This window comes from Dermacentor variabilis, chromosome 8, assembly GCF_050947875.1.
Source record: "Dermacentor variabilis isolate Ectoservices chromosome 8, ASM5094787v1, whole genome shotgun sequence".
Taxonomy (NCBI): Eukaryota; Metazoa; Arthropoda; class Arachnida; order Ixodida; family Ixodidae; genus Dermacentor; species Dermacentor variabilis.
In genome coordinates this window covers 6,086,026-6,109,367 of record NC_134575.1, presented here as the reverse complement: position 1 = coordinate 6,109,367, position 23,342 = coordinate 6,086,026, and the positions used below count along the sequence as shown (strand labels likewise).

The 23,342-nt window shown below is 49.3% G+C and overlaps 1 protein-coding gene across 11 annotated transcripts in view; it reads left to right on the top strand.

The window, feature by feature from the left end:
- The window catches only part of LOC142589543 (RNA binding protein fox-1 homolog 1-like), a 555,879-nt gene that overhangs the window by 182,846 nt on the left and 349,691 nt on the right, over positions 1-23,342 (top strand). For 9 of the 11 annotated variants that reach the window (XM_075700978.1, XM_075700980.1, XM_075700981.1 and 6 more), the window contains one exon: positions 18,798-18,872. The exons of the other annotated variants lie outside the window; for them this stretch is intronic. In XM_075700978.1, coding sequence (XP_075557093.1) covers positions 18,798-18,872 — 75 coding nt within the window. The remainder of the gene's footprint in view (positions 1-18,797; positions 18,873-23,342) is intronic. 11 annotated transcript variants of the gene reach the window in all.

Genomic DNA, 23,342 nt, shown 5'->3' with positions numbered 1-23,342 from the left:
GGCATGGTTTCCTTCACAGGTACATTGCAACTTTGGACGTTTGTAGCAACAGTATTGTTTGTTGTTGTGGCACCAATGCCTAGCGTGCTGACCTTATTACTTTTATATATTTCTTGAGCATTCATGTGTTAGTTCAGGTGGTTGCGTAATTTGGAACCTTTACATAAATTGCGCCACATAAGAATGTGCGTGTGGCTAAATCTAAACGCTAAGTAATACTCACCATGCGTATATGTATATAATTCTTTTGCTATATTTCCTAAAGGGATATTTTTGTTTATGACGGTATGGAAGTGAGCGAATGGTAGAAATTATACCTTAATTGGGCAAACGTTTGCTATGCGATGATGTTTCGATGATGAATTGGCTTCAAAAATGTCAAGATAAGAATGCACGCGGTCGTTTGAATTCAGAAGTTTAGGTAAATCCAGATGCTGGCCCCTTGTTCCAATGCTCTCGGTGCACACAAACATTAGCGTCGTATGCCCTTCCTCTAGTTATCCTACTCTGAAGGCTTACTTAACAGGATATACATTTGTTATTCTCAAGCATGCGGCTTTCTTTTCTTTTTTTTTTTTTTTGTGTGTGTGTGTGTGTGTGTGTGTGTGTGTGTGTGTGTGTGTGTGTGTGTGTGTGTGTGTGTGTGTGTGTGTGTGTGTGTGTGTGTGTGTGTGTGTGTGTGTGTGTGTGTCTACGGGTGGAGGGGGGGGCAACCAGTTAAACAGTCCTACGTATTTGTGATTTCATAGCTTTCTTTCGGTACTGTCTACTGTCCCCGTGTATGCGGCATACGAAGTCAAATTGCAACGTGGACGTTTAAATTTATAAGTGGAGTTAGTTCGGAGAGGTAATTTTTGAGAGGTCAACAACCGTTGCAGGCGGACCTGCCCCTAATGAAGTTGAACTCGGTGTTGGGTCACGTGCGCAACGTGACGGTGGGAACGCGCAAGCTTTAGTTTATGGTGGAGCGTGCACTGACCCGTCCTCTGCGCCTTTCAGACGTGCGAGGAGTAAAAACTGAGAACGATGCGACGTCAGAGATTCCACCGCGTCGTCCATCACTTCCGCGCGACGTGGTCTGCGCTGGGCGTTCTGGAAAGCGTCCGCGTACCGCCCCGGCTGACCTGCTGCGAAAACTCACGTGTACTTGTGAAATTTCGCTCGGTTCGCCTGATTACGTTTTCCAACCTCGCTGTAGGTATTTTTTGTGTCAGGGTAGTACTCGCAGTGAACTGTTTTCTTTAGTTGTAAGTTCGCAGGGCGATCGCACGTCTACGTACTGCAGTTTTGTAAGTTGTCCTTACTCTTCTGCGTGGGAAATTACGCTGCCTGAATGACTGTGTCGGTAACCTTGACAATTTGGTTGTGCTTGTGTTCTTTTATTTGTCGAGCTTCTATATTTTTGGCATTCGTTTTACGGCCTTTCCAACCTAAAACAATAACAACAACGACGCCGGCGACCACAACTAAACAGACGAAAGGACGTACCTACCTTGTTGTGCGAAGTATGAGAGAAAAACACACGCACGAAACTAAAACCAAAACACAATTAGGAGATACATGCCACCGTTACTGAAAGATGGATCAGCCTGGCGCGGTGCCCGGATGCCTACTTTTCTAGAATTATTTGAAAAACTTTTTGAAAAAGGCTAACTTCGCAGTCTTGTTGGCGCACTGCGGTCGCTACCCTTCGTTCAAAAGAAAAGCGCCGAAGTAGCTGTGGCATAGGAGCATGTAGCGACTTCGAGAAGGTCGTGAAATTGTAGGTGCGGAAAGGCGTTGGCAGAGTTAAAACCAAAAAAAAAGAAAAAAAAGAAAGGGTGTAGGCAGTGCGGAGTGAATGGCGCTCGCGTTGATGTTTAGTCACCTGCGAATATCGTCTACGCCATTTCACCTAACCTTTCTCCTCAGTGAGCAAACTCGGCGGTATTCCAACGTTTCAATGGTATACTGTTCCATGGAAGTCCCTTGATTCCGGGAGAGATGATAATTTCTTGACGTATCGATATTTGATGTGTTTATGACGCATGTGTAGGCTCGACAGCATTGCGACCTGTAAGGTAACGCCGATGATGCCATGTTCGTGTGCCAGCCCGGAAGTTTGCTTCTGCACTTTCGATTACGCTATCTTGATGGACCGGTCCGTGCACGATGAAAGGGACCTTCTTGAAATGGCAGTGTCCCGGGCTTGGTTTCGATTTCCATCTTGAAACGGCGTGCGACCGGAGGCAGCGGGCGTCGAACACATAATCTCCTGCAGCCAGGAGGGGGCGCTTACCCTCAAAAGCGTAGACACGCAATTGGGAAGAGATTGTAGCGCCCTCGTCCGGCCTGGGAGGCGCGTAGATTAGCCGGCCTTATCTGGAGACGCCTCGTCACATTTACCCGCGGGCATCGATGTCAGCAACGCCTTCTTCCCTCGCACCGTCCGCTTGGCGTCGCCTCGCCACCGTGTCTATTTCGACGTCCCGTCTTGACGGGGGGCGTTGCCTCCTTCGGCAGGACAAGGAGGCGTCCAGATCAACCGCCGGCGCAAGAGGACAAAGAAGTGACTGGCCTAGCGTATCAGTCTCGGAATAAAGAACGAGCTTCACGTCTTGTTCTAGCGCGCAGTCTTTTGCAAGGTCGAGAAAGCTGGCAACCAAGCAAAGCGTAATTTGAAGTGCAAGTTGGCCACCCTGACCCATTAAATAGAGAAACAAAAACGGCAAATTTGATGCAAGGGATGGAAGCGACGAAGCCTACAGAGCTTTATAAAAACGACAAATAAGAAATCGGGAAAGGAATTTTTGACGATAACAAAAGGTTTTCGGTGTCCGAGCTGGCTGCCTGAGCACAAAAACTTACAAGAGCAAATATTTGCAACAGGGTGATGCGTGTCTGCTGAAGGAAAAAAAAAAAAATCACCGGCGATTATGATACTCCCTAATGCGAAATGCATTTCGCGTGTGAGTACTTTGTAATGTGATTATACCGGTACACATATTAGGAAGAGAACGCTGCGAGTAGTGCGCTTTCTTTCCATACAGACAACGCACGCTACTCTGGATCCATATTGCGGCCATGGTCGCCCTTCTTGCGCGGCTCTTCCTCTCACGCTTTCGTTCCACGAACGAGGAGACCGCGGCCCTTCGTCGCGGGGAAATCGTGCCACCAGTGTCGGCAGCGACACGCAAGGAAGCGTCACGTAGAGCGTCACACCGGTAGCCGATCGCCGTCGCTCTTTGAGTGATTCCCGTCACACACGCTGGTACCGCGTACTGACGATGCCGCGAACGAGCGCAGCAATGCGCCACCTCACGCTACCCTGAACCTCGAAAGCATAGACGAGATCTCCTACGCGGTTGTGGCCGCCGGCAACTTAGCGCATGCGCAGGCCATCTACCCTCCGCTCTTGCGCTGCCTCATGCTTTCACTGCAGCGTCGTCGCGCGCTCCTCTTTTCCGCTGCGCTCCGCGTTCGCTTTTGCTGTGGTCGTTCGCTCCGTTAAGCCGCCGAGGTATGACGTCGACTCTCAACGCAGGAACGTGCGCCTAAAAGCTGCGCTCTAAAATTTGGAGATGACTTGGCACACTGTAATGAAATGCGCAGACACGCATCCAGCGAGAAGTGTAAGGAATGCCTGCCTTCCAGAAGCGCTGGAGTTGAAATATGATGGGAGCGCTAACTGGTCATAGGTTGAAATCAGTAAGAGACAATGAGAGTATTGACGTATAAAAAAAGGGAGGGAAGAGTTGGGGACGGAGTCTTCACAGACGTTGGTGATGTTGCAGTTTACACTGACAGGCACAGTGCCAGATTACGTTATGATAACACGTTAGCAACGCTGTCGCCGCCTCGATTGAGAGGGGATATTCAAAGGTGATATAGTTTGAAGTTATTATCCTCGTCATAATAATCCTAGTCGTCGTTAACATCGTCATTATTATCGTAGCTACGTAATACTTGTACGCCATTTTCTGACGGATAATCTCAGAGGCAGAGCTAGAATGATTTAGCAAAAAAGAGAAAAAAAAAGAAGGAAATAGCAGTTGATGTAGCGTACCATGACTGCGGGGACTGCGCTTACGTCACTCTGGAAGAATGCCTTCTTAGGGAAAATAAGGGCGGTAGCCGAGAGCGACAACGAGGGAAGATACGTGGCCGGTCCGAAGCTCGGGTCGGCCGGCGGCGATCGGCTGCCGCAGGTCGTCGCCATTAATCAGGTCCCGTTTCCGGCCGCGGCGCGCGAAGCCCCATCGATCTCGTTTCGCCTTCCTCGGCTACTCGCTCGCGAATGACTGCTCCCGGCACGGCCAGCGATAGCAGTGACCGGTTGGGCGAGGAAAAACAAGCGGCCGTGCGGGTAGACGCTCAAAGGGTGGCGGGTAGATGATGAACGCGGAAGGGAGAGGGCGATCGCCGGTCCTAACGGCTTCCTCGGTGGCAAGACGAAGCGCCGCCATGCGAGACGCGCCGCTGCGGCGAAGTAATGACCGACACTATTCGGCGTATGCGATCGCGTGCTCCTCGTCGACGACCACGTGGCTGCTCCCCTGCTGCCTCGATGCCATTGGTCAAACGCAAGGTGCACTGCGAAGGCTTCCAGCAAATACGAACTCCGCGTCGGTTTCCGCGCAGCACCGTTTCCTCGGCTTCTGTAACTGGAATAGCTGCTAGTTCACCCCGTGTAAAACGTGTTTCAGACAGGACGCAATATTTTTGCCGGTGGAAGAGAAGACGCTCTGTCCGCAGCTGCAAGGCTGTCTCCCAAGTCGTCGCCTCAAATTAGCCTGTCGCTGCTTAACAGCCTCTTGGCAAGTACAGCTGAAGATGACCACGCAGGTGATGCGACAAAACTAGTGTCGGGCAGTTTTCGTTACTTTCGCATTCCTATTGCCAGTTTGAGCTATGTGATACACCAGACAATACATGTCTCATTCTAAAACGCCGCAGTCGTAAGCGAGATATGATGGGGCCATCTGAAACGTGAAACGTAAAACGTATTTATTTCAGACAACGAGTATGCATAGTTGCCTATATAGGGAATGGGCGTAAAGGCACAGAAAGCCTGACAGAGTGCCGATCACCCGCTTCCACACATGAATAACGAGTCATACATCATAAATGTGGACATAGGTTGGAAAAGAAAACACATCGTGATTTTTAAAGTCATGCCATTAGACACAAAATATGTATATTGAGATGATCTTCCTGTAAGATGATAGCAACTTTCTAGCGATATTGCGGTGTTGCCCTCTTGCATACACGCCGAATACTGTCGTAAAGAAAAAAATTATTTTGCTCTCGCCACAGCTATCATCCTTATCGCTGTCATTATTAACCTCACCAGCACCACCACTACCACCGCCTCCTCTAAACCCAGCTTGTTCGTCGTTGTCACGGTAATCTAAGCCCTCCCTTGACTGCATCTTGCGCGCCTGTTTCTCTTCAGCGAGTGTGGCGGAGCCGTTGTAGCACGCACCCCTTTCCCTCCTCAGCTACTCTCCCAATCGGGACATCGCATGTGCAGCGCCGTTATCGCCTATAAACTCTGGCATGGTCTCCCAGAGCGGCCGTCGTCGTACGAGCCGGGAGGAATCTTTTCGTCGGCACCGAGTAAGCGCCTGGCAATAGCCACTTCACCAAGGGCGGGTGGGCCGGGCATACAGGATGGTGGAGGCGAGAGGACGTTTAGGGAAAAGAGGAAGCCGGCGTGTTAAGTGCGCCGCTGTGAATAGAGACACTCGCGCTTGGCGTCGTGTTTCGGCTCCATTATGGTCCTCGTCCGCTGAGTGAAGATGGTGCCTCCTTTCCTACCCTATTTTCCCTCTCCCTCTCGTTTCCGGGAAAATCGCGCTTTTCTGGCAAACGAGGCGCGTCATGGTGGCTTTCAGCTGCGCGCCATTGCCTGGTGGTCCACGCACGAGCGAAAGTCTGAAGACTCTTTCCCCCGGCTTTACTGGGCGCAAATGGCAAAGAATGCTCCGGTATCCAGTAGCCCGAGCTCATGTAGCCGATGCGTTGTGACGCAGAATATTCGGCTGCGGCTGTATCAACACCCCGCGAAATTACTGCACGAATGTGCGGGCTAAAAAATTTAATTCGCGAAATGGTCGCTCAACTACTCGCCTCAGCGGAACGTTTCGTGTGGGGTGCGCTCGTGCCGTGCGTTCATGCGGGGAGCAGGCGTCGCTAGACACACGGTCAGGCGTTGTAAGGCGTTGAGGCTCTCGGGCCCCTCTTCCGTTACGAACGCGCAGCGAACAAAGACGGCAGCAAGAGGGCGTTCAACGAGCGCACCCGGCGCTCGCGTTTACTGCGAAGCGTTCGTTGAGAACGACGTTGCATAAGTGCGGCCGTCAAAAGTCCCGAATGGGATTCTCTGGATCGTCTTCAGGCTCGGTGCGGCCGAAGAGTTTGGCGGCGTATGACTCGACAGGCTGTAGTCGCGGCCGCCGCGATGTTCGGCTCGCTTTTACTTCCCCTCTCCCGCTTGCTCCAAGAAGCCGCTGCGAAACCTGCCGTTATGTTTCACGCTTTCCTTCCTACCCTCGAAAGTTTCAGAAAACTTATTTTTAAAGCGAAAGCTTTACTGGCCGCAAACTTGCGGAACCACAGGTGTTCCGCCGCTGCGCATCGCCGCGCCTTTCCGCCACCGCCGTTTGGTATGACGTCACACGCAGTTCCTCGTCGTTGCGCTCGCCTCCGCTCGCTTCGCCAGCTGCGTCGAATGCCGGATGACATGTCGGAGGATTGAAAAGAAGAGCTCGCGTGCGCCGCAACCACAGTTGAGGCGGCAGTATGGACGGCGGAAATTCTGATAAGCAGGAGGAGGCCTGGAATCGACATCGGAACGAGATGAAGAGGAAACGAATCGCCCAGGAAACAGTCGAACAGCGCGCCGAACGACTGGCCAAACGCCGCAACATAGCTAGGCAACCAGACTAACGTGGACTTGCAATCAAGATTAACCAAGGCTAACCATGCTATGCCTTAGCTTTCGCTACGCATATCCTGGCATAGCCGAGCTAAGCCACTGCCAATTTTTTTGTTAAGCGACCGCTCCCCCGCAGAAGGCGCATGATGCAATTCAGCCTACAGTAGTTTGGCACTGCGGGCGGCGCCCAGTATGGCAGCAGCGAAAGAAGTATGAAATAGTGGACCAGTGACGTTGATCCCTCAATCCTCTCCATTGCGAGTGCAGACCAACAGTAGTGAAAGCTTTCGCTGGCACGGACTTCATCGCGGCCCTATTTTTTTTCTTTTTATGGTAACGCCAAGAATCGACGCGAAGCGTGCCCTGTACTGTGCCCAATCTTGTGGTGGTACCGCAGCTCGGATAATCACGTTTGTCCGTATATCAGCAAATAAATACAAGGCTTTATTGATCAGAATGAAGAGAAGTCGTAATTGTCATAGCATTGGCGCCCGCGCAGCCGGGAGGCAGGTCCATGGCGTTTTCCATTTTTTCTAATACGGTGGGGAGATCAGCGTCACTGACACACAATTTAATTTTCGTTTTCGTTCAAGGCTGCCCACAGCCAAAAATACTACGCGCCATAGTACCTACGACGATTTTTGTGAAGTTGTAGGGCAAGATATGAATTTCGGGCTTCAATTTTGCAAATGCAATATTGGCGCTAAAATTGGTAATTAAAATTTTATAAACATATTTTTTGTTACTTGTGAGGTGAGCCATATTTTCTACGATGCCGCATTTGTATTGGCGGCCAAGCCTTACAGTCTGACAGAAGATGCGCACATGCGCTTGTCACAAGTTATCAGTGCAGCACCCTGTGTTATTTGGTGCAGAGAGAGAGAGAGAGAGAGAGAGAGAGAGAGAGAGAAGGGAAGAAGGAAAGGCAGGGAGGTTAGCCTGACTGAAATTTGGCGCAGAAAAAAACAGCCTCTATACCTGCTGCATTCGCGATCTCTAGGAAAGAAAGCGAAGGAGAGGGGGACCCGGGGGACGTGCGCGGTATCCAAGGCGGCTCTACTGGTGCTGAAACCCGGAAACTGTCGATATCCTCGCCTTTCTCGACTACATCAAGGGGGGGGGGGTGACAGAAGACCTATGGGCCCCGGGTGCCACACGACCTAGCTACTCCACTGCCTGAAAGCCAATGGGAGGATTGATGGGGTTGTACTGCATTACATGCTATAGGGTCATTACAGCGGGGCTCAATACAGTATACCAGAAAGTGCCGTGACTATTCCCAACGCATCACAATAACTTTGATCATCCGGGGTTCTAAAACTGCATTTAACATGTAAATTCACCAGGGTATTGCATATCGTCTTCGTCGGAGCGTTGATTCGAAATGGCATAAGAAGTTCAGCAGTTCTCGCAACAATGCCGTTTACGCTGACGACATCTGTTTCTTCATTCTTGTTTAGCGCAGTAGCGAAACAAAATAGTATGATCTGCAGCATGTGCAACTACACAGGCGGCATCCAACGAATCCTAGGCGGGCTGTTGTAAGGGTATTCAGCTTGTATAGATGGACCTTGGAATCACTCTACCGGAAGGTGTCCTGCGCTGTCACCCAGGTACGTCAGCAAGCTTTAAAAAAAATTGTGACGTACGAAACCAATAAGAAGACGATACTCTCCGATATCTAAAAATGAGAAGTGGTTCAATGAAGAAGGGAAATGTATCTATCCCTATCTTCTGCAACCTTTGCAAGAGCATGGCTCAGTGCCATATCTGAAGATGACAAGTAGCAGGCAGCAGCCTCCATCCTCTCCACACGATCCCCCAGCTAAATCTAATCATGTTGTAATGTAATCTAATCTACCGTGTTTTGCGCGTGCGCTACACGGACGACATCTGTGCTTTGCAGTAGCGTTCTCTTCAGAGCACAGTGTCGACGAACGCAGGGGCTTTGGCGTCTTCGCAATGGGAACACGGCCAAGCAGAGGCATCATTGAGTCACAATTCTTATTTGCAGTGGTTCGGATGGAACAAGCGGCGTCGCACTGTTCCTCGTGTTCGCCTGGCGTCGGCTGTCCAAGCTTGGAATACTTGGGGAGGGCGGCGTAGTCGTGTACCTCGCACGAAATGAATCATCGTAGGCGACTCCTCGGCGCACATGTGCGCCGAGAGGATTCCGCCTTGCGAGGCTGAACCTGCGTGCGCGATTCTGACGGGTACCCGGCATTGATGAAACACGATGAGTTATGGCGGGTGACAGAAGCGATGGCTGTGCCCAGCGTCGCCCCAGCCAGAACTGTTGTCCTCGTCATCGTTTTTCAGCCGCGAGAGTATTCGAGTATAGTGGATGGCAAGCCGGTTCTTGCAGTGCCGTCGCTGTGAGAGAACAAGACAGTTGAGAAAGAAAGGAAGAAAGAGGGAAAGAAAGAAATAACTGCGAGGAAGAAATAACTGCAAAAAACAAAATGACAAGAAATTAATGGGAAAAAAAAGAGAACTGATGAATTGAGCTCCTCAAGCAAAGAACAATTCATAAAAAAACCATCCTGCATACATAAACATAAGTGAAAAAGTGAGAGCGAATACTGGGTTGCTTTCTTTTTATTAGTTTCAAACGTGGCAAACCTAAAATAATGTTGAAGTTGACACGTGCTCCTGGGGAGGGGGTACTCGCAAGTAGAACACCAGTGTGGAAGAAAAGGAGAAGAAATGGCAGAGTGGCCAAGACTAAGGTGGCATTTCTCGAAACAGGCCCAATTAAAAGGCAATGCTTGCTTAAAGATTGCGCAAGATGAGGGGGATGGCACATGTAAATGGATGGATGGATGGAGTAACTTTATAGAAAGGTCCTGCGAGCTACGGGGCGCAAGGTCCCATAGAGCGGGCTACTCCCACGTTGGGACCGGGAGTTGTAACTCCCTGGCCGCATCGTGGGCTCGCTGGACGGCCCAGAGCTGCTCCTCCAGGTCCGTGCTGCCTAATGCGTCTTGTAGCCTGGCGGAGTCTTGATCCTTGTTTGCGTGGGTCCGACCACACGGCCAGAGCAAGTGATGTACGTCTAGTGTGCTATGGCAATTTTCGCAGTATGATGTTTTGTATAGGTCAGGCATGTAGTGGTGTAGTCTGTTCTTCGTGGGGTACGTGTTTGTTTGAAGCATTCTGAACGTCAGGGCTTGAGGCCTGGTGAGCTTATTGTGAGGTGTGCTGTATATTCTGCGATCTAGATAAAAGTGCTTTATCATCTCGTTATATGTGGAGGGAGGGTCCCGATTCTCGCTGGGATGGTCACGACCAGAATAGGGGGCGTCGCGGAAGGTTAGGTCTCGCGCGCTCCTGTGAGCCATCTCATTGAGATTGCGAGGGGCGTCCTCGATCTCTCCGAGGTGTGCCGGGAACCAGCAGATGGTGTGATGCTGCAGCGGTGCGGATTTATTGATTATTTGTAGTGCTTGTCTTGCAACTGCTCCTTTCTGAAAGGCTTTGACGGCCGAGCGTGAATCGCTGTAGACGTGGGTGGTGGTCGGGTCTGTGAGCGCGAGTGCAATGGCAACCTGTTCTGCTATCTCGGACTTGTGGGTCTTGACTGTGAGAACGTTTCTCACTTGACCTTGCTTATTGATCGTGGTGGCAACGAAGGCTTTCCTGGTTGGGTACTGTGCCGCGTCAACGAAACAGGCTAGGATCTTCTTATCACGTATTTCGCGCAGGATGAACGATCCGCGTGCCAGCCTTCTGGGTTGATGGTGCGCGGGGTTCATGTTCCGCGGCAGTGGGCGAACTGTGTAAAAGTTGCGTGTGTCCGTCGGAACGCTTTGATATAGATTCTCGATTACTGTGGTGTCATGACCTAGTTTGGCTAGGATGTCTCTACCCGGTTTGGTTCCAGAGAGTCTTGTCCATTGAGCCCGTTCTTGAGCTTCGGCGAGTTCTTCAAGTGTGTTGTGTACCCCCAGTTGCAGCAGGAGCTCTGTCTCGGTGTTCTTGGGGATTCCCAGCGCTAGTTTGACTAGCTTCCTCAGTTGTACATTGAGTTTGTCCTTCTCCGCTACCTTCCATCTGTGCATGGCCGCCTCGTAGGTGAAGTGGCATAGCGCAAAGGCGTGTGTTAGCTTGAGAAGATTTTCTTCCTTAAAGCCGTGTTGTCTGTTGGCTACGCGTCGTATGAGATTCAATGCATTATTCGACTTTGTCACGATCTTCTCCACTGTAGCGGCGTTAGAGCCGTTGCTCTCAATGAACATCCCAAGGACTCTGATTTTGCTGACGTGTGGAATGGTTCCTCCGTCTTTTGTTCTGAGAGTAATGACGTGTGTGTCTCTGATTTCGTTCTTTGGTTTGGGACCGCTCCTCGATGGTTTGTAGACGAGGAGCTCCGACTTCGCAGGCGAACATCGCAGGCCAGTGGGAGCGAGGTATTCCTCGATCACGTCGATCGCTTCCTGCAGAGCGCTTTCAATTGATCCCAGGCTACCTCCGGGGACCCAGAGCGTTACGTCATCGGCGTATATCGTGTATTTGACGTTCTCGATTTGATCCATGTAAATAAGCTTCTTTAAATATCTGGCTCATCTTAAACAAATTTCACTTTCTATTTGATATTTTCACGCGTACTTTGAAGGCGGCTCAATTTCAGAAAGATATTGACGAGAGCTGTCAGGGCATGGCTGTTCATAATCAATTACACTACCGCCGTTGGCGAAGAAATGTTTTCGGTTTGCTGTCGCACGCACGCACGCACGCACGCACGCACGCCCACACACACACACACGCACGCACGCACGCACACACGCACGCACGCACGCACGCACGCACGCACACACACACACACACACACGCGCGCACACACACACACACACACACACACACACACACACACACACACACACACACACACACACACACACACACACACACACACACACACACACACACACACACACACACACACACACACACACACACACACACACACACACCTTCAAACAGAATTTTCTGCAGGTCCGGTATATACGTAGATTAGAAAGAAGGTGCGCACATGTGAAAAATGCTTGTCTATTTGCCGAAGAAATCGAGTTCTCCGTTTTCGTTTTTCTAGGTAGGAACTTCTTAACTAGAAGTTCCTGTTTTTGCTTAAACCGTTTTCTTTTTGGTTTTGGGTGTGTGTTAGTGATTATGACAGGAAAAATGTGTAAAGTATGCGAATTCAACGTGTTCACATTCTAAATATATGGACTATCTATAGAGAGTGCTCATACCTATTCCTCATGTTTAATAATGGTGTCAACTGAATAATCGTGGCAACGCTAGCCGGTTACCGCAAGTGACCGTACCGGTTTAGTACCAGCGACGAGAAGAAGAAGGTTAGATGGACGAGGAGTATCAGCCTGGTGGTTCTCAGATTCCGCGAAATTATATCTGGCGGGGAAAATGGCCAGACGCTGGCCTCCGTGCCTCTGCAAACAACCCGCGAGCGGCCGCGAATTCCAACGCGGCGGCTCGGTCTCTCGCTAAATCGATGCAGTGCCACGTCAGCTGCGAGGCAGGTCGTTTGGTTGTCGCCACATCGAAGCGGGATCGGTCGGTGTCACTTTCAGAGCATTTGTGCGCAACCTGCACCATCTGACGTCGCGAAGGTGTCCGTTCGTGCCGGCGGAGAACAAGACAAGGAAGAAGAACGAGAAAAGGAGAAGGAAATTGAACGGGGAAGAGAAGAAATTAAGCTTGAAAGCATTCGTGATGAGAGGCCAAGAAAGTCCGCGTCACAGCCATGTTCGACTGAAGCTGTGTGCTTTGCAGCCTCGTCAGCTCACGACGTTCACGGCAGCGGAAGATGTGGGTGCCACAGCACTATATGCAGTTCGTGCTGAATTTGATCTTACAAAAAAATGCGGGAAGGGTGTCCTGAATCTTCAGAAAGGCAAAGAAAAAACAAATCAGGTGCCGGTTATCTCGTCAAGCGGTTATCAAGCGGTTATCTCGTAACACCATGCCTCGCTTTCCAGCACTTCCTTCGTTTACATATCCGTAGATTATTTATTTATTTATTTATTTATTTATTTATTTATTTGTGCCTCAAATGCCCTTGGTGCGGGGTTTTACATGAGAAGTGGGTGTTACATTTGTGCCAGGTCTTCGATGAATGACTTGAATTGGCTAGGATTGGAGTGGTGCGCATCGTCGGTGGGCAGATGATTGCAGTCGTTCGCTGTTCGAATGAAAAATGAGTTGACATGCGCAGTAATGCGCGCAGGTGGTGGACATACAGCTTTGGTATGACTGTTGCGGAGTGAAAGGCGATGAGAGGCAGGTATGATAATCGAGCGAGCAAGAGACGAGTGATAAAACTTTCGGTAGAGGGACGGGCGCGCTATTTTTCTTCGTGACTCAAGACTGGGAATATTATGTTTTAGTTCGGTAACGCTAGAATAGTGACAATAAACTCAGAAAACAAATCTAATTGCGCGGTTTTGGATGGATTCAAGAGCTTTTTGTAGGCTAATCTGATGCGGGTCCGAAACTGCGCATGCGTATTCCAGCTTGGGAGGAACAAATGCTAGGTACGTTAGCAGTTTTACACGAGAAGGGGTGAACTTAAGGTTACGCCGGACATAGCCAAGGACGCGGTTAGCTTCGTTTGTTATAGTTGCTATGAGATGCGACTAGCTAAGATCGTGAGACACTGTGATGCCCAGGTACGATGACGCTGAAGGTAATGCGTAGCCAAAAACGGCGTACTTATATGCTTCGCAGAAAGCTCGGCGGTGCAAGGAGATCTGCGAAGTTCTCTTGACATTTAAAAATATGAACCAACTTTTACACCGGTTTTCAACTATTTGTAAATCATTTTGAAGGGAAATGTTATCATGGACACTGTGGATAGGACGGTCGATCACACAATCGTCTGCGAAAAGGCGAATAGAGGAGGAGACGCTAGTCGGTAGGTCATTGATGAAAATAAGAAAAAGTTGTGGTCTGAGACCTTGAAGAACTCCGGATATAACAGGGGCTAACGAGCAAGTATGCCCATTAGTACAGACAAACTGTTTCCTGTTTGTGAGGAAGTCGCACAGCCAGTCGAAGACAGAGGGGTTAAGGTTTAGGTGAGAGAGCTTAAGGAACGGCCGTTCGTGTGGCACCTTGTCAAAGGCTTTCTCGAGGTCCAGGAACGCCGGGGCGTCTATGGGAGTATTGTGATCGATGCTTGAGCTGATGTCATGGATAAATAATACAAGCTGGTTCTCACAGGATAGACCTTTCTTGAAATCCATGCTGCTATGGGTGAAAGAAACCAACAGAGGTTAGAAACTTGGTTATACGCGAATAAATGACGTGTTCCATTAATTTTGAGGGCACACTCGTGAATGAAATGGGTCGATAGCTGTTACGCGATGAAGTGGTATCTTTTTTTTTTTTTTGGAACTGAGATATTCTTGCCGACCTTCCAGTCCTGTGGCACCACTATTAATGACAAGGACTGTTGGCAAAAATGAGAGTGAATGACGCTTGTGTAATGTTTGGTATTCATTAATATGTTAGAGTTAATACCATTGATACCTGCAGAAGATGACAACTTAAGATTGTCAATTAGTTTGCTGATACCATGAGGGCTGAATAGCTGTCGGCTATAGTAGGGTAATTTTGGAATATCGGGCAGTTCATGACTGGGCTCGAGGGTAAATACAAAAGCAAAAGTGTCATTTAGTACATTTGTGACCTCTATTTTAGGAAGAGGGTTATAATGATGGTCGCATAATGAGACAGTTCGTGGTGGCCTGGTTTAATTGTTTTCTAGAATTGCTTTGGATTACTCCGCAACATGGTTGGTAATGACGTAGAAAGGAATCGTTGCTTAGCGTCCGCTGCAAAGCACTGAAATATTTTCTCTGCGGCATTGTGTCTTGCCCAAGCACATGCGTTGTTTGAATTTTCGGCAGCTCGAAAGTGTTTCTTCTTTTTGTTGTTCAGACGTTTTAGGTTTTTATTGAACCAAGGGGAGGATACGCGCTCTGTAACATAAATAGTTGGTATATGTATTTATTAATTAAGTCACACATTTTGTTTTTAAACGATAGCGAGTTTGTTTCAACTGATCTACCCAGAAAATCAACTAGGAACTTATAGCAGTATTCAGCTAAGTCTGTATTCATGCTGGCCTAATCCCCTTTATCGTACAGTGTTAATAATGCCCTTTCTTTTTTAGGGTGTAATAGCTTGTAATGAATAGAACCATGAACTAATCTGTGAACTAATCCGTGATCGCTCAACCCAGGTAAAATTTTTAGTGACGAGACGTTATCAGGATGTGACGTCAGCAAAAGATACAGTATGTGCGTGCTTTTATCAGTAAGTCTCGTTGGTTCCAAGATTAGCTGTGTGAGACCAAAATGTGAGGCGTGTGTTCAAAAATGCGCATTCTTCGTTATTCCTTGATGTGGATGATAGAACGTCAAGCCAGTTCATGGAGGGAAAGTTAATATCGCCGTATTAAATGATAGGCGCGTCACGGTGTGTGGACGCTATACAGCAATTCGTGTCGCGAAAGGAATGTTCAGCGTCAGGAGTGCGATAGCACATGCCGAACACGACAGGTGGATATGAAGTTTTGCAAACAAGAAATAAAGCTTCAGTTGGCGTAGCTATGTCGATTGACGAGTAGCTATGACAACGGTGGGTCGCTAGCATGACACCGCGTGCACCGCCACGACTACCGTCCCGGTCCCGCCGAAAAATATCAAAATCGGGGGAAAAAAATCGGGACAAATTGGAACACCGGGACAAATTGGAACACCGGGACAAGTGAAACCAAGGGTTCTGTTGTGAGCCAATTCTTGGTTTGATGAAGGGAACAACCGGTCACGGGACTTATGGTGACGGATTGTGGCAGCAATGCAAGAGCCTGCAAGAAAAGCAGAGGCTGAACGTAAGGTTACTGCATCGTTGCCGTGCTGCCGGCCCCTTCGGTATGTTGTTAAGGGGACGGAGCCTTGTGACCTTCAGTAGCGTCTGCTTGGAGATTGTCGGGGAAGGTTCGGCATCGAAGACGACGTGATGTGAAAACAAATCATCATCATCATCATCATCATCATCATCATCATCATCATCATCATCATCATCAGCCTGTTTATGCCCACTGCAGGGCGAAGGCCTCTTCCTGGGATCTACAATTACCCCTGTCCTGCGCCAACCGATTCCAACTAGCATCCGCAAATTTCGTAATTTCGTCGCACCACCTAGTCTTCTGCCGTCCTCTACTGCGTTCCCCTTCTCTTGGTACCCATTCTGTCACCCTAATCGCCCAACGGTTATCTAATCTGTGCATTACATAACCTGCCCAGCGCCATTTTTTCTCTTATTGTCTATTAGAATATCGTCTATACTCGTTTGCTCTCTGATCCAAACCGCTCTCTTTCTGTCTCTTAAAGTTATGCCTAGCATTCTTCGTTCCGTCGCTGTCTGAGCGGTCCTTCACTTGTTCTCGAGCTTCTTTGTCGGTCTCCAAGGCTCTGCGCCATATGTCAGCATCGGTAAAATGCACTGATTGTATACTTTCCTTTTCAATGATAACGGTAAGCTCCCACTCAGGTGCTGACAGTGGCTGCCGTAAGCGATCCAACCCATTTTTATTCTTCTGTGAATTTCCTTCTCATGGTCAGGGTTCCCTGTAATTAGTTGATGCAGGTAAGCATACTCCTTCACAGACTCTAGAGGCTGACTTGCGATCTTGAACTCTTGTTCCCTTGCCCTGTTATTTATCATTATCTTTGTCTTCTGCCATATTAATCTTCAGCCCCACTCTTACACTCTCCCTGTTAAGGTCCTCAATCATTTGTTGTAACTCGTCCGCAGTGTTGCTGAACAGAACAATGCCAACGGCAAACCGAAGGTTTCTGAGGTATTCGCCGTCGATTCTTACTCCTAAACCTGCCCAGTTTGGTAGCTTGAATACTCTTTCCAAGCATGCAGTGAATAGCATCGGAGAGATTGTGTCTCCTTGTCTGACCCATTTTTTTTTGTAGGTATATTCCTGCTTTTGTTGTGTAGAATTAAGGTGGCTGTGGAATCTTTGTAGATATTCTCCAGGGTGTTTACGTAAGTGGTCTGTACTCCTCGGTGTAAAAACAAATTACAGAAGTCTAATACATCGTTACGGGTGAGCGGTGCGCCCCAAGTCAAATACAGAAAAGGTTCAGCGTGCGCACGCCTGCACGCAAGGGCAGAGAGGATGCGACCCTCTCGTGGCGGCTTTCTTATCCCCTCCGCACCACACGGGCATCCTCATTCTCTGCTGCCCCCTCCTAGAGGGCATCGTCAGGACACGCCAGAACCACTCCTTGGGGTAGAAGGGTTGCGCGTAGGACGGAAGACGTTCGTTCATTCCGCCCATGATCCCGTCGCACACTTCCGACGGACCAGTCTTTTCGTGTCGACGATTATGCACGCCGTGTTCCAGGCGTTTGACATTCGGTCCATGCACCAAGTTAACCGTAACAGTGTGTAAGATGTAGTTTTAGTCACTCTGCGTTGCGGTCTTCCATATGTTGGCCTTTATTTAATACCATATAGTTAACTGAATTGAGCGTTTTACGCTTCGTAATGCCCAACCCCAGTTCCACAGGAAAGTTAATCAGGAAAAAAAAAAAAACTCATTCATCTTTGTTTCTCGTCATGCAAAATACATTCTAAAAAAAAAAGAAAATGAAATGGTCACTGAAGTATAGCCTAATCAACATAGTAATTAGCTGATCACTCGTTGGTCCTCTGAACTAACCAGCAACTGAAATCTCGCGTATATGTAGTAGCGTACCAAAAACGCTACTACATAAGTTTTCCTCGCTTAATTCAGCATTTTTAGGCACCAAGCTCAGCGTGTCGCGTACGTTGGGCGATAAAGAGTTAAACGCACTTTTCCTGTTTGCCTGAGTGACTCTAGGTGTGCGTAACCTCGGCAGAGCTGTACGGTTTTAGCGCGCGAAGAGCGTGCAGTAGGCGATGGATTGGCCACGTGTTGACCATCGCAAACACAGGGCGGTGGACGGCGGTGTTTGCACGGTCGGTTGCTTGTGCGCGTGCCCGTCTGGTGACGCTAGCGACCGTGTGTGTGTGTGCTCAGTCACGAAGATAAATGTGACCTGCGTTTTGCTCCACTCTGCCACGTGAATGCGGGTGTGTCCCGTGTGTGAGTGTGTGTGTTTGAGTCTTTGCGACTTTTGAAGTTTCCGTTTCACGCAAAGATTACCATGGCCACCGTTGCGCAGCCATATTGCAACAGTCTCCGTGGTCGTAGGTAGTAAACGAAACTTTGGTAGTCTGTAAGCATTACCGCTCTTTCTGCGATCTACGGGTGTTTGGGTGGACACCTTTTCCTTCTTTCCTTTCAGTGTTCCTGCGATCCGTCTACCGTCGTGCTCCCCCATCCCCGTTTATGATAGCAAACCGGAAGCTCACATCTGCTTCCCGACCCTTCCCTTGATTTGTTTTTTACTCGTCTGTGCTGTCGCTGTCGTTGAGGAGGTATTTCGTTTACACCTTCTTGCGTTTATCTTCTAGGTTCCGCTGTCTACTTGCCTCGCAATTGTTCTTGACTGATAATAGATGTTCATAATTAAAAACTGAACTCAACTTTTCTCAGTATCATCACCGTTATCATTGTCAATGTGTTAAAGATAAAGGGAAAGAAAAACAAAGCAAGTGGTCAGCGGTCGGTGAGATGTAAGCCGTCACGTGTCGTCTACATTATCGTGCAGTGGTCGTCACTGCGGCCGGGCCACCGTGCTGCTGCTATTTGTTCTTGTGTTTTTTTGTCTGTGCCACTTTTTCGTCGGCGCTCTCGTTAGTGCCGGAGAGCAGGTGATGCTGACCTCCCCCTTTTGTTCTCCCGCAGGTGAGTCCGGCCGCATGTCCCTCCTCGGCGGTTTCAGGCGCACGCGACGGATGTGACCGGGACGAGCGTCGGTCGGTACGTCTGCCCTTCGTTCGCTTCCCTCAGTTCTGGGGCTTCGCGGCGCGTTACGTCTTCACGTCATCGACCTGGATTTCTCGGAGGTTGATGGCAACCGCCCGAGCACGCGTTACATTTGGAATGGCACGCCAATGTGCACGAATGAAATCATTGTATTTGCAGAGATGAGCAGAAGGCGGTGAGGCACCGTTGTTTCTTCTGCGAACAGATGCGTTTAAATAAAATTGTGGGGCTTGACGTCTCGAAACTGCGCAACGAGGGACGCATGGCGGGCTCCGGATTAATTTCCACCGCCCATTTTGACGCGCACCTCAGCACAAGTGTAGTCTGTGCATTCACTTCTCGGGGGAATGTGTGTCGCCGCTGCCGGGAGTCGAACCCGCGACTATGCGCAGCTATGTGGGAGGAAGATAAAAGAAGGAACGGGCTGTTGAGGACGACGTCGATCTCTGACGTTTTGCACCATCAGCTAAGCAGACTACAGTAGATCACTGCGATATTGAATTTGCCTCATCGTTGCTTAAACTTTTCACGAGACGATGGCACCACCAACGCTCATGTCTCCGCTGAACCGGTTGTAAAAGATGCTGCCGCGGAGAGCTGCGTCAAGCGACGACACGTATACTTCGGACGACGTCGTTGGCGGATGCGCGGCGTCCGAGCTTCCGCTGTCGACTGACGAGTCAGTTCTTGGCCAGTCCACTTCTGGCGGAGGAGCAAGAAGGGGTGCGGTGAACCGCGTGTGCGATATCGGAGGAATGAGAACCGCGGCTTTACTCTCCGTGTCGCGAGCTGCACTTGGAACCGCGGTGCGACTGCCCGTGCTCGAAGTACACAAGGCGTGGCCCGTGATGATCCGCTCTGAGGCGCTGGCCGCGTCGACTACGCCGCTGGATAGGCCGTGTGGCGGGCGTTATCGAAAAGGCGCGACTTTGTCCCTACGGTCGCGGGTACTCGATTTTCTCTAAATCACTTACGTTGTATCGTAAGGCGACACGTTCCTGGCCTTCAGTTGCGTATAGTATTCGTTATCTCTACATATTGGAATGATTCATAATGACAACCAAACATCTATTGTATTGGGAAGGAAAAAAAGGCAGAGCCGGGGCTGGTGTAAACTTCTTTACTTAGGATTGAAATATTAGCCTCTGGGCCTGCGTTTGTCTCCATCTTTCACATCGGAGTATCTAGGCCGCAGTCCGTGACGAAGGATATTGACACAAGAGAAAGGAGAGTGCAAGGTGGTTAATCGGAACAAAAAGTACGGTTTGCTACCCCACACTGAGGGATGGGAAACGTAGAAATGTAGAAAAGTAAGAGGAAACGAGAGAGAGAGAGAGAGAGAGAGAGAGAGAGAGAGAGAGAGAGAGAGAGAGAGAGAGAGAGGGGGGGGGGAGGGGGAATTGAAGTGGAGACCATGAACACACTGCCAGAAGCGCACTGAGAAGGTGCCCTCCTTCTGGTGTCTTTTGTGGCAGCGCACTTCCACTACAGCTGCCTAAAATCAGGTTGGCAAGGTCTGTTCAGTCCGAGCAAACTTCGCTAACCTGGAAGGAGAACGCTCTCTCGAAGAAAAAAATACGAGGCGGGAGGAGGAGGAGGAAAGAGAAAAGAAGAAGGCAGGGAGGTTAACCAGAATAACGTCCGGTTGGCTACCCTACACCGGGGGAATGGGAAAGGGGAAAGCAAAGATCACAGCGAGAGAGAGGAGGGAAGGAAAGAATCAAATTGTGGCAAGTTCGCTGACGCGTGCGGTTTTACAGAAATTGCCTTAATAGTCACAGGTGGTCGCACAAACCCGTCGTCCTTAAGAAACACAAAAGTGCCTTCACCGCTTTATGGGCCGATGGGCGATGGGGGCGGTGTTCCAGCAGCACCTGCACAGAAAGCGGCCGATTGTCCAGTTTTTGGAAAGCTTTGGCAAGTTCTTGTCGCTCTAGAGCATATCTTGGACAGTGGCACAGTAGGTGGTCGATGTTTTCTTCGGTGCCACAGACCTCGCATGCTGCACTGTCAGTCACCCCAATTAATGTAGAGTATGCCTTTGTGAAGGCCACTCCTAACCAAAGGCGACAGAGAAGCGTAGCTTCACGTCGAGGAAGTCCGGGTGGAGGTCGGAGCTGCAGGGAGGGGTTTAGTCGATGTAGTCGTGTAAGTCGTAAGTTTTGCGAGTTCCAGTCGGTCACTGTGAGGCTACGTGCCAGGTGTCGAAGCTGCCTTGCAGCGTCAGTCCTCGAAAGCGGAATCGGAATGCTGTGCTCTTCTTGATGAGCTGTGCGAGCAGCGTTATCGGCGGACTCATTGCCACTGATTCCACAGTGGCCAGGTACCCACTGAAAAACGACTTCGTGGCCTTTTTGTTGGACATCGTGGTGAAGTTTCACGACTTCGTATGTCAATTGGTCATGACATCCGTGTCGGAGAACTGACTGCGTGCACTGTAATGCCGGTTTTGAATCACAGAACACAGCCCATTTTCTGGGTCTTTCCGAATCAATGAATTCCAGTGCTCGACGCAGGGCTGTTAGTTCTGCCGCCGTTGAGGTCGTGACATGCGATGTCCTGAACCGCAGTGTCATTCCTCGCGTTGGTATAACCACGGCACCACCAGAACTGCACGACGTAGTCGATCCGTCGGTATAGATGTGCACGTGGTTGCTGTACTTTTCATGCAGAAGAAGTAAGCTCAGCTGTTTTAGAGCAGGGGCCGGTAGAGGCGGGATGCGTGACTAACTGCATGAGAAGCAGAGGCCCGCGTAACATGTGCACCTGCGATTACAAAGACAACAATGCAGTGGCCATAGAACTCGATGTGTATAAAGATAGTAAATCGAATCACATTGTTCTATTTAATATTTTTTATTGTCACAAAGTTGGATAGCCACGGCGTTGATAAAATATGAAATTATGGAATGGTATCTGGAAAGCGCAGCAAAATACGGAAACAAGAAGAAACGAAGACAAGCGCTAACTATCAATAACGAAAATTTATTTCCGGGATCGGTCGTACTTAACACCAAAACAATCACGTGCACAACGATATCAACCATGAAGATACACGTACATGACGCGTGAAAACAATCTCAAACCGGTACGTCGAGGAAATAGAAGAAAACCTAAAAAAACATACTCCAAATGCGCTCAGTTTTCATGGCATGCGCAAATAATCTCTCTCGTGGACGATGGTGGCAGCCATCGCATTTTGCTGCGCTATCCGGATACCATTCCATGACGACCGACCAACAAGCCCTTATCGCCAACCTGGTTGAAACAACGGTTTGTCGTAAAATGGTTTACACGTTTTCTTGCGCGCCGTTTCCTGTGATTTAAGAATAAACTGAGTGCGGTAAGTGATACTTGCGGGTAAAAGTACACTCAAACGCTTTCGGCTCCATTATTGTAAAACTTCGTAGCCCCTTCTCCTTTTCCCCTCCCCTCCATCCGTTTGTGGAGGGCACTCGATATCATTCGGCACAGGCAGAGCAAGCGCACCTGGTCGCGATGTTCGGGAACTCTCGCGAATGAAGTTAAATATGAAGCAAACAATTCTGTATGCAAAAAAAAAAAAAAAGAATTGGCCGCACTACATTGTTCTAAGTGTGCACGTTCTTATCGTGCTTTTTTTTTTCTTTCATGTCTCAGACGTGCTTTGCTGCCTGTCTGATGCACAACGACAACTGTCACCTGCCAGCTTTTATCGCGTCAGTGTTCTTGTTCCTGGCTTGGAGCTTAAAACCTGCAGCTAATTTTAGAGAAAACGCGTCTGCATGCTGTGGAATGTACTGAAAATCGGCAGCACGCATATCTGCGAGTAAGCACTGCTAAAGCTTCAAGCGAGGCGGCGTGTCGGTGTGGGAGCGAGACGGGAAGGCACGAGTAAATTGGAAATGCGCTGAATAGCTTAGGAAGGAAGATGGGTCATTGAAGGAAATGCAAATGCTTAGTTCGACGATAGGAAGTAATGAAGAAACCATTCAGTGGCTTCGCCCCGTGTATACCCTCCTCCATAGCCGTTCGATCACGTAATCGATACGCCCGGGGACTATGTGGCGTGCGACGACGCGTTTATGCGAAGCCCGTCACTTGGCGAAATCGCGAGTGGTGGGCATCGATCGTTCGCGAGAAGAGGCAGCCGTCGTCGTTCTTATCTGTGCCTGCACTGTCGCTCAATGTGCGTCCTTGCCGCTGCGTCCATTGGGAAGATAATTCGAACACGACGTTTCCAACGTTTCCAAACGTTTTCAAATTTCCATGACGTTTCCTTAGACGTGTGAAAATGGCGCGTTGTTCTGCCAGTTGGTTCGCCTTGATCATGCAACGACGTTACATTACGAAATCTACCCGGACGCCATGGCTGGTTTTCGACGTCACCGATGTTCTATCGACAACGTTATCGATCTGGTAACCTATGTTCAACACCAAAAGACGTGTAAGAGGTTATCTGTCGCAATGTTCTTAGATATAAAG